Genomic DNA, 11,621 nt, shown 5'->3' on the forward strand with positions numbered 1-11,621 from the left:
TAACAATAAATTATCTCAATTGGAAAATATACATTCCATTTGTGTGTAGATATTATACATTTCATTTATCATGAGCAACTACTTCCTGTTCTAGAATTAAAAAAAATCCGGACCTTGAATAGAAACCAAACAGGAAATAAAGAACGGAATTAAATCTGTTCAATTTCAATACATCATATTGACAGCCTTTCGAGCATTTTATTCTGTTATGAACCGTGCAATAGAGTAGGATGTAATGTCCGCCATAATGTAATGACCGCCACATTGAAATGATTTTCCTTTCTAAACTCGGCATCCTCTTCTCTCAATTTACTTTACTTCATCCAGTCATTTCTTGTGTGTCTTCTTTTCGTTCCATTGCTTGCAATGATCTGTCATAATATGTCATAATATTATTAAATTCGAGCTCAGACAGCGTCGTACGACGAGGCACGACGAAATGTCTTGACTACCCGGTGAGTTGAATCCAGACGAGACGAGTATCGTCTAGATTAGTTTTTTAGGTCGTCGCGAGAACTTTAAACATTTTCTCCCGACGAGACGACTTGTCGGGCTTTGTCGTACGACGCTGTCTGAGTTGGCCTTTACGTAAATATTGCAACATTTATTATTTATTCAAATGATACAATAACAATGCAATTGATTGATTGATTCTTTTTTTAAAATAAATGATTCATAGGTAAATACATAATAGTCTGATAATCTTTAGTTAGGTAAACGAAGATAGACACTTTTAGCGCACTATGTTTGTTATCGCATGAGTTAACAATAAATTATCTCAATTGGGAAATACATTCCATTTGTGTGTAGATATTATACATTTCATTTATCATGAGCAACTACTTCCTGTTCTAGAATTTAAAAAAATCCGGACCTTGAATAGAAACCAAACAGGAAATAAAGAACGGAATTAAATCTGTTCAATTTCAATACATCATATTGACAGCCTTTCGAGCATTTTATTCTGTTATGAACCGTGCAATAGAGTAGGATGTAATGTCCGCCATAATGTAATGACCGCCACATTGAAATGATTTTCCTTTCTAAGCTCGGCATCCTCTTCTCTCAATTTACTTTACTTCATCCAGTCATTTCTTGTGTGTCTTCTTTTCGTTCCATTGCTTGCAATGATCTGTCATAATATGTCATAATATTATTAAATTCGAGCTCAGACAGCGTCGTACGACGAGGCACGACGAAATGTCTTGACTACCCGGTGAGTTGAATCCAGACGAGACGAGTATCGTCTAGATTAGTTTTTTAGGTCGTCGCGAGAACTTTAAACATTTTCTCCCGACGAGACGACTTGTCGGGCTTTGTCGTACGACGCTGTCTGAGTTGGCCTTTACGTAAATATTGCAACATTTATTATTTATTCAAATGATACAATAACAATGCAAGATCAAACAAATATTATGCTCTGGAACAAATAATTTAAACGTAATATTATTTAGTTAAAATTCCGCGCAATACACACTGGTAACCATCGGGGTGTACGTATAAATAGTCATATACATGTATATACAATTTCGAAATGGATACTAAAATCTGATAAATTTATACGTGGCACAGATGGTAGGTGATCCGGTCTTTTGACCGTTCAGTGATAGTTCGGTCACCGTGTGACGGACATGTGGTCACGTTATCTTCATTATGCCATAATATAAGTATCATGTTTTTAGAGTTTAAACATTTGCATGCGAATTAGACATATTTGAGGCAATATCTCACGCATGCGCATTAAAAGTTTGTTCAATTACGAAATCTAAAATGGTATACCACTGATGAAGTTAATCAAATTGAAATGATAAAAAACATGTGATAATAATGAAAATAATATGAAGATAATATATTATGGTGATGACATGACTATGATGATATTAATGTGAATACAAGTGGTGTTAAAAGTTTGTTCCCACTAGGACGCAACACAGGGACGTAAAGTTCAACGCACGCGAATTGACCAATCAAAAGCGACGGATTATTCGAACTGTCGCCTGTAATTGGTCAATTTGCTTTGCGTCCTAGTGTGAACCAAGCCTTACGCCACAAAATAGAGAAAAATGTTTGTTCAACTGAGTACGGGATGGGATTTCTCAACAGCAATATGATTGTACCATTAACTCTATATTCATACCGTTCATACGGCAATATTTATTATAGTAACAACAATCATCATTTCGTATCATGATCTGGTCATTTCCTTTTGTGAATGTAGGAAATTACCAGATTGTGAAAATGTAACTATAAATACAAATGCCGTGTGAACGGTGTCCAATTATACGAGTTAACAATTGTACACGTATAGCTGGCAACAGCTGTGATGAAACGGAATAGATATGTAATCTTATATAAGTACCGTACTAAGATTAAAAGATATAATATATAAATAAATACATACTTAAATTGACTGGTACTAATAAGTAAGTAAGTAACCACTGTCGGTAGGATTTTATGTTTTACTATGCTCATGTACTGAATGTGGACATGCATTATATTTATATTAAAGTTTGTTGATGACGACATGTACTAAAACTCATCATGCGTGAACAACATATTTGTCATGCCCACCCTTTGTTAAATTCAACATAATAAGTTAATAAATTGTATTCGTTTCAAGTTATTGTGTTGCAAGTTTTGAATTACGTATTGAATTCGCAAAATGACGTCACATTGGTAGATTTAATTTCATGAAAGCTATCGGGTAAATATACATTTTGAAGTTTTTATACGCATCTGATCCATTATCCTTCACGATGGGACCAAGTGCAGAGATGGTTATTTTATTAGCATTATTAATTGGTCTTCCAACCAGCGCATCCTTACCACTGGTAACCGAGGCTCAATGGGACACTGAAGGTAAGTTCACAATCAACAAACCAACGAAAGAATAAATTACATTTCAAAATTATTTTTCTCTTCGCAGGTTTATCTTTCTTTTTCGAAAAAAAATTATCAATTTTTCTATTTTACATTACATACATGGTATATTTCAAACTTTTGCACTCTCATAACGAGGAAGAGTGAAAATATTATCTCTCTGCTCTTAACAAGTAGGCCTAAATGTGTTTTTCCTTTTCGTTTGGTGCTATTCCTGTATTCTAAAATGTGTTTCATATTGGTTAATAAATTCAGTCATTGCATGTTAAGGAAGGGACCATATGATAGAGAATAACATTCTGAAACAAATTATTAAGAAAAATAGTCCAAAATTATGATAGAAATATTATATTCTTTCGTACTTCCGCTCCTCAATAATAGAAATTATAAGCCTACCTTCACAACCGAAGACAGGGTATTGTCCTGTGATGATAGAGCCTACGCCAGAGATACTAAATGCACTTATCACTAACGAATGTGAGCACATGTGTAAATATGATGAAGACTGCATAGGTAATACAAAGTGCTGCCTAGATGGATGCGCATTCGTCTGTCAAGAGACAGTGCCACACAGTAAGTATTAATTTAAATATATAAATAATGTTAAATAATAGTTATACAGACAAGAAAAAAAATACAAATTCAGAAACTTCTAGCACTCACCATTAAGAAACGTTTTGTTAAGGGATCAAGTAAAAATGTTTGCAAATGTAAGCAGTGTGTATTACAAAAAAATATCTTGCTCAAATAATTGCATTAACTGACGATGTAGTTAAGCCTAATACAGAAGAATAATTTTGTCCCCTACAAGCGTTTCAAAATTAATCAATTTGCCTTCGATTCATTAAAATATGACTACAGTATACCAACCTACTTAATTATACCAATGTAAACAAGGCCATATGCATGGCTGCAGTCGCGTGCGTAAATTCGGGTAATTTTTTACCGACTGACCGACCAACCGACCGATATGGTGAGCTATAGAGTCTACCAAAGCAGTATTAAATTCAATAATAATTTATTTTCCTTTTTAGGTAGATGCTTATTCCACGAAGATTATTACTATTATTATCATTACGAGAATGAAGGTACAAACAAAATATTTAGAAGTAATCTCTTATTAGTAGGTCTTATGCACGTCTTTATTCAGCTTTTTCTTTAAAAAAAACCCAGTGTGAATAATTATTCGTAAACTTAGCAATCTATTCTGATTGACTTATTCTATTTTGTGACTAGATGTTACTACTGCCGAGGGAACAGAAGACGAAGAAGATGGTATTGAAGGTAAATATACTACTGACGTTGGGAGTTCAGATATTCTTTCAGAGGGAGATGTAAGATTGGCTGATGGTCAGAATGCTGCTGAGGGACGCTTGGAGATGTATGTGAATGGCTCCTGGGCAACGGTTTGTAACAAGAACTTTGACGACCGTTTAGCCGGTCTGGTATGTAGTCAACTTGGTCACTCTGGTGGTCAGGCAATTACTAATGGCACTGGTATATTTGGACCTGCTGATACTAGTTTAAAAGTGATGCGTAATATAAAATGTAATGAGAATTTTGAAGGATTCATCCATGAATGTGACAGACAGTCAGGGATCACAAAACGCTGTAACCATAATGCTGATGTTGGGGTTCGGTGTGACTATGGTGAGTATTTTAAATAGAGATAACAGTACAATTAGTCAAGAAGATATTGAGCAAAATTAAGTCACCTCTTCCGACTGACTGTATTCTATTTCGTCACTAGATGTTACTACTACCGAGGCCACCGAAGATGAAAAAGAAGCTACTACAGAAGATGACAGTCCAGACATTACTTCAGAAGCAGATGATGTTGATGATGAAGATACTACTGACGTTGGAAGTTCAGAAGGAGATGTCAGATTGGCTGATGGCCAGAATGCTGCTGAGGGACGCTTGGAGATGTTTGTGAATGGTTCATGGGCAACGGTTTGTAACAAGAACTTTGACGACCGTTTAGCCGGTCTGGTATGTAGTCAACTTGGTCACTCTGGTGGACAGGCAATTAGCAATGGTAGTGGTATATTTGGACCTGCTGATACTAGTTTAAAAGTGATGCGTAATATAAAATGTGAAGAGAATTTTGAAGGATTTATCCACGAATGTGACCGACAGTCAGGGATTACAAAACGCTGTAACCATAATGCTGATGTTGGGGTTCGGTGTGACTATGGTGAGTATTTTATTTAGGCATAGGCCTACAGTAAAATTAGTCAAGAAGATATTGACCAAAATTAAGCCACCTCTTCCGACTAACTGTATTCTATTTTGTTACTAGATGTTACTACTACCGAGGCAACCAAAGATGAAGAAGAATCTACTACAGAAGATGACAGTCCAGACATTACTTCAGAAGCAGATGATGTTGATGATGAAGATACTACTGACGTTGGAAGTTCAGAAGGAGATGTCAGATTGGCTGATGGCCAGAATGCTGCTGAGGGACGCTTGGAGATGTATGTGAATGGCTCCTGGGCAACGGTTTGTAACAAGAACTTTGACGACCGTTTAGCCGGTCTGGTATGTAGTCAACTTGGTCACTCTGGTGGACAGGCAATTAGCAATGGTAGTGGTATATTTGGACCTGCTGATACTAGTTTAAAAGTGATGCGTAATATAAAATGTGATGAGAATTTTGAAGGATTTATCCACGAATGTGACCGACAGTCAGGGATCACAAAACGCTGTAACCATAATGCTGATGTTGGGGTTCGGTGTGACTATGGTGAGTAATATATTTAGGCATACAGTAAAATTTAGTCAAGAAGATAGTTATCAAATAAAGCCATCTATTCCGACTGACTGTATTCGATTTGTCACTAGATGTTACTACCACCGAGGCAACCGAAGATGAAAAAGAAGCTACTACAGATGATGACAGTCCAGGCATTACTTCAGAAGCAGATGATGTTGATGGTGAAGATATTACTGACGTTGGAAGTTCTGAAGGAGATGTAAGATTGGCTGATGGCCAGAATGCTGCTGAGGGACGCTTGGAGGTGTATTTGAATGGATCCTGGTCAACGGTGTGTAACAAGAACTTTGACGACCGTTTAGCCGGTCTGGTATGTAGTCAACTTGGTCACTCTGGTGGACAGGCAATTAGCAATGGTAGTGGTATATTTGGACCTGCTGATACTAGTTTAAAAGTGATGCGTAATATAAAATGTGAAGAGAATTTTGAAGGATTTATCCACGAATGTGACCGACAGTCAGGGATTACAAAACGCTGTAACCATAATGCTGATGTTGGGGTTCGGTGTGACTATGGTGAGTATTTTATTTAGGCATAGGCCTACAGTAAAATTAGTCAAGAAGATATTGACCAAAATTAAGCCACCTCTTCCGACTAACTGTATTCTATTTTGTTACTAGATGTTACTACTACCGAGGCAACCGAAGATGAAGAAGAATCTACTACAGAAGATGACAGTCCAGACATTACTTCAGAAGCAGATGATGTTGATGATGAAGATACTACTGACGTTGGAAGTTCAGAAGGAGATGTCAGATTGGCTGATGGCCAGAATGCTGCTGAGGGACGCTTGAGGATGTTTGTGAATGGCTCCTGGGCAACGGTTTGTAACAAGAACTTTGACGACCGTTTAGCCGGTCTGGTATGTAGTCAACTTGGTCACTTTGGTGGACAGGCAATTAGCAATGGTAGTGGTATATTTGGACCTGCTGATACTAGTTTAAAAGTGATGCGTAATATAAAATGTGATGAGAATTTTGAAGGATTTATCCACGAATGTGACCGACAGTCAGGGATCACAAAACGCTGTAACCATAATGCTGATGTTGGGGTTCGGTGTGACTATGGTGAGTATTATATTTAGACATACAGTAAAATTTAGTCAAGAAGATAGTTATCAAATAAAGCCATCTATTCCGACTGACTGTATTCGATTTGTCACTAGATGTTACTACCACCGAGGCAATCGAAGATGAAAAAGAAGCTACTACAGAAGATGACAGTCCAGGCATTACTTCAGAAGCAGATGATGTTGATGGTGAAGATATTACTGACGTTGGAAGTTCTGAAGGAGATGTAAGATTGGCTGATGGCCAGAATGCTGCTGAGGGACGCTTGGAGGTGTATTTGAATGGATCCTGGTCAACGGTGTGTAACAAGAACTTTGACGACCGTTTAGCCGGTCTGGTATGTAGTCAACTTGGTCACTCTGGTGGACAGGCAATTAATAATGGCACTGGTATATTTGGACCTGCTGATACTAGTTTAAAAGTGATGCGTAATATAAAATGTGATGAGAATTTTGAAGGATTCATCCATGAATGCGACCGACAGTCCGGGATTACAAAACGCTGTAACCATAATGCTGATGTTGGGGTTCGGTGTGACTATGGTAAGTATTTTATTTAGACATACAGTAACATTTAGTCAAGAAGATATTTATCAAAAATAGGCCACCCATTCCGACTGACTGTATTCTATTTTGTCACTAGATGTTACTACTACCGAGGCAACTGAAGATGAAGCTACTACAGAAGATGAAAGTCCAGAAATTATATCAGAAGCAGATGATGTTGATGGTGAAGATACTACTGACGTTGGAAGTTCGGAAGGAGAAGTCAGATTGACCGATGGCCAGAATGCTGCTGAGGGACGCTTAGAGATGTATTTGAATGGATCCTGGTCAACGGTGTGTAACAAGAACTTTGACGACCGTTTAGCCGGTCTGGTATGTAGTCAACTTGGTCACTCTGGTGGACAGGCAATTAGCAATGGCAGTGGTATATTTGGGCCTGGTGATACTGGTTTAAAAGTGATGCGTATAAAATGTGATGAGAATTTTGAAGGATTTATCCACGAATGTGACCGACAGTCTGGGATTACAAATCGCTGTAACCACAATGCTGATGTTGGGGTTCGGTGTGAACAAGGTACGTACTCTATTAATTTCTTTTGTCGATTACGGTCACAAGCACAAAATAAACCGTTCTCACTTTGAAATACTACACAAGTATTATATAAAGTATATAATAAACAATCACACTTACGTACTACATACCATTAACTATTCAAATGCTTAGCCCATTAGCTGTCCGTAGCCTACGCCTGATAGTACTAGTAGAGGACAGAGGCATAGGCCTACCTCTGAAACAATATTCTACTTCCGGCGTAAATAGACTACCTCCCCGAGGAACTACTCGACGTTTTAGTGATAAATAAGTGGTATTATACGCATGCAGACCACGATATTTAGGCTATTTATTAGTTGTTCGGGCTTACCTGATCGATGACCAGGCTGAGGTCCAGGGATTTCACAGACGGTACGTACCTCTGCTGGATCTGCTTTAGGCTCAAAACAGCCCATTCTCCATACAGGTGCCAACAAATATTATGGCCCAGTCAACCAACACACATCGCAGCATTTGGAGTAAAGTAGAACTATTTAAAACTAAAAGCAGACTAATATGGATGGACTAATGGAATTTTTTATTTATTATAGATTTCTTTTTTAAAAAATGATAATTGTTTTCAATAATATTTTAATGTATTTTTTTTATAATTTAAATAATTAATTTACTTGCATTTTGTCTTTCAGCCGTATAGCATTATGGCCGTTGGAAACTCCTTGCAACCTGAAATACGTATTATTTACTGTAGTCTGATGTAAGCGGTTGTAAGCAGAAAAAAAGTACATAAACTTCGAGAACGTAATAATTACGTATAATTATTATTCGTAGAAGCATATAACACTATTATCATTGTACAATTAAGACGAACGTTATGTTTCGACCTTTTCCAAGTTCTCGATTATTTTTTAGCAGTAGAAACAGGGTAAATGTAAATAGGCTGACGTAAACTCTACATACATAGGGGCATTTTATTTCATTTACTTTACTTTATTGTCCAATAAAGATGAATCACTAATCTCTAAAACCTTATTAAAATCTCGAGTTTATGTATCTTCAAAATGGGCCGAAATTAAATGCTAATCCCGTAGAAACTCGTACTTACTCTTACAGCAGCTGGTGACAATCTTTAAATTTGGTAAAAATATTATGGAGAAACGAATTCGATTTGTTTAAATAAGACGCAATCGGAACACAAATCTTAAAGACGATCGGATTTTGTTTTGTTTTAGCAATCTCGAATCCCATCACCTGTAATAGACTAGACTTCTACCGTTTAGTAGAATTACAGCAATTCAAAATTGACCAATCAAAACAGTAAATTTACACGTTATTCCATTTATTGGAGACGGGTTTCCAAAATAGGCAAGAATGTTGTAAAAATACGTCAATGCTTTGCTAAAATACGCAAATCATGCCAAAATACTCAACTTGAGGGCACTACGCTTTATTTATTACTATTATGGTGTTCCCTCAATAGAGGTGTCAGATGGAAAGGATTCTGCTGTAAATTTTCTTTTCAATTTCAATTTTTTTTCTTTCTTTTTTCGTCTTTATAATGGTGTTGGATTATTGTGTAAATACCACGAACTTGTGTAAAAACAATCAATGTTGATTGAACGAGTTGTAGGCCTACTGTATATCAGCCTCGTGAATAAATCAAGTTTATATACTAATTGAACAATCTGGATTAATTATACATAGGCCTATAACTCTATTCAATATTTTAAATCAATGTTACACCACCTCGTGCACATATTTTATAAAGCATTTATCATAAAGTTCTGGATCAGTAAGTTGTTTACTAATAAACTTCCATTTCCCCTCTTTCTCCAAACTTTCTACTTCCTTCTCAAACTTTCCCTCGTTGTACATCGTTTCATCAGTGAGCCACATCTTTCTAAAGGTGTTGATTATATAACCACCTAAAATTCAAATTATGATATTTATTCGCAAAGTCGATCGGCCGTTCCTAACATATGACGTCATCAAGCAGGTGAAATCCTCGTTAAATTGTAATAACATCTCTGGTTCAGACACCAACAGTACAGAAATTATTACTATTTTTTTAAAGACCGTCTATAATTATGTGTAGTAATTAATCTTTTTGCTAAACCTATAACCCAGTGATACAAACTTTACAGTTGGCCTACCTGGTTTGACGATTCGAATCCATTCCCTTAGAACCGAAAGTGGTAAATGATGACGAACAAATCCCCCATTACAAACAACAGCATCATATGTATCTACGTTAGAACCACCAGATAAAAACATAATTAATAATTTTCATTTGTATAGCGTCATTCCAACGATCATTGCTCTTGGCGCTCCGTGGATTACGTTTTTCAACTACATGCTTCTCCCGTAAGCGTCCGGCCATACCAGTTACAAATTGTAGTAATCTTCCCCCCTCTGTCCACAGAAGTGACTGTGTGTAAACTAATACACAATCTGCTTGTCTCAAAAAGATGTTTAACTTTGCTAATATGTGGCTATTACGGTCCCACCACCAATATTAAAATGTATTTATGTCATGTGTAGGTGAGTGTATTGAACATTTATAATATGAGTTGCAATTAAATAAACTTGTTTAGAACCAACTCTTAACTGTGTGTGTTTCATTTCGATTTGTATATAAAACGTTTAAGCCTGTTTATAAGCCTTTAATTATCTTCAAACTAACGCAGGCATAATGAAATAACAACCATTTCCCATCCCACCATGTTATGTTTTTTTTTTAATTCTTTGATGTTTTGGTCAGTTATAGAGCTGAGCAGAACATAGTAAGAAATGGGTCATAGTTGCTTTGTCAGTTTGAAATATTGACCTTTATCAGTTCATAATTGACCCATGATAATCATCAATATTGATAATTGAAACACTTTCACGACAAAGTGGTTTGTAATCTGCCAAACATGAGGAATCAAAAGATAGTTAATAATTGAAAGTAATTCAACAAGTAGCCTACCATTGGAGATATTCAGCGGACCTTCACCAACAAATTCTACCATGAAATTTGTATAAACCTTTCGGGTTTTGCACTCTTCTATACACTTTTGGCTACCGTCAAAAGCGTCGATATTGGTATAGCCAGCCTTGTGCATCTGCGAATATACAAAACTTAGGCTATGAAAGAGAAAATTGAGAGCTTGAAAGTCTGAGAGATGGGGAATGTGGTGAGATTGGCCCACAGAAAGGATCAGCAGTGCACTATTGAAATAGAAAAGAGCGGCCTACACATTTTATATTTAAACTTTATAGCAAACAGTTTTTTTAACAGCTCACTATGTCGGTGGGTTGGTCGGTCGGTCGTTTGGTTGGTAAACACTAACTTGAGCACGCGACTGCAGCTATGTATATGGCCTTGTTCTTTCTATACCCACCTGTACTCCAAGAAGACCGGTACAAGCTGTAAAGTCTAGTAAACGAGAAGCCTTGTTTGGGATCAGTTCATTCATTGTGATTAACGTCATTTTATGGCCTTCATCTTGAAACGAACCAATCATCTTTAAGAAAAGTCGGTTTTAAAACATTTATTTCATGATTTCACTCCATTAAAACATTCTAGCATAATAACTGAAGTAATAGAAATTAAAAAGAAATAAATAGGCCTACAATTTAATTCAAGGAATTTAACAGTAAAGCAATACCAAAACCAATCAATTTTGTGTAAAGAGAAAAGGAAAAAAAACATCGCTTGTTACGACGATAACGCAAAGGAGGAAAATACATAAAAGTCACAAAAAGAAGAAAATAAAGACAAGAGAAAACGAAACTTGAATTCTTGCTCAGAATATTCTAATTATTATTATATAAACCAGGCCCGTAGCCAGGGG

The 11,621-nt window shown here is 36.4% G+C and overlaps 3 protein-coding genes across 3 annotated transcripts; 2 read left to right on the plus strand and 1 right to left on the minus strand.

Moving 5' to 3' along the window:
* The first annotated feature begins 2,756 nt into the window (after window positions 1-2,756).
* Window positions 2,757-7,506, plus strand: LOC144856077 (scavenger receptor cysteine-rich domain-containing protein DMBT1-like). Its single transcript, XM_078714050.1, has 9 exons — window positions 2,757-2,859; window positions 3,915-3,968; window positions 4,117-4,530; window positions 4,631-5,077; window positions 5,183-5,629; window positions 5,728-6,174; window positions 6,280-6,726; window positions 6,825-7,255; window positions 7,372-7,506. Exons 1-9 carry the CDS (start codon window positions 2,757-2,759, stop codon window positions 7,504-7,506), a joined length of 2,925 nt encoding a protein of 974 aa, XP_078570176.1.
* Window positions 7,507-7,528: 22 nt separating this feature from the next.
* Window positions 7,529-8,703, plus strand: LOC144856387 (macrophage receptor MARCO-like). The gene is made up of 2 exons (XM_078714386.1): window positions 7,529-7,809; window positions 8,475-8,703. The coding sequence occupies exons 1-2, from the start codon at window positions 7,542-7,544 to the stop codon at window positions 8,480-8,482; spliced, it is 276 nt and encodes a 91-aa protein (XP_078570512.1). The 5' UTR covers window positions 7,529-7,541; the 3' UTR covers window positions 8,483-8,703.
* An 819-nt stretch (window positions 8,704-9,522) lies between these two features.
* LOC144856381 (methyltransferase-like protein 27) lies at window positions 9,523-11,296 on the minus strand. The gene is made up of 4 exons (XM_078714381.1): window positions 11,169-11,296; window positions 10,754-10,889; window positions 9,939-10,031; window positions 9,523-9,710 (listed from the first exon to the last, which is right to left on the minus strand). The coding sequence occupies exons 1-4, from the start codon at window positions 11,289-11,291 to the stop codon at window positions 9,523-9,525; spliced, it is 540 nt and encodes a 179-aa protein (XP_078570507.1). The 5' UTR covers window positions 11,292-11,296.
* Window positions 11,297-11,621: the final 325 nt, after the last annotated feature.

The sequence above is a fragment of the Antedon bifida genome, chromosome 11 (assembly GCF_963402885.1).
Source record: "Antedon bifida chromosome 11, ecAntBifi1.1, whole genome shotgun sequence".
Taxonomy (NCBI): Eukaryota; Metazoa; Echinodermata; class Crinoidea; order Comatulida; family Antedonidae; genus Antedon; species Antedon bifida.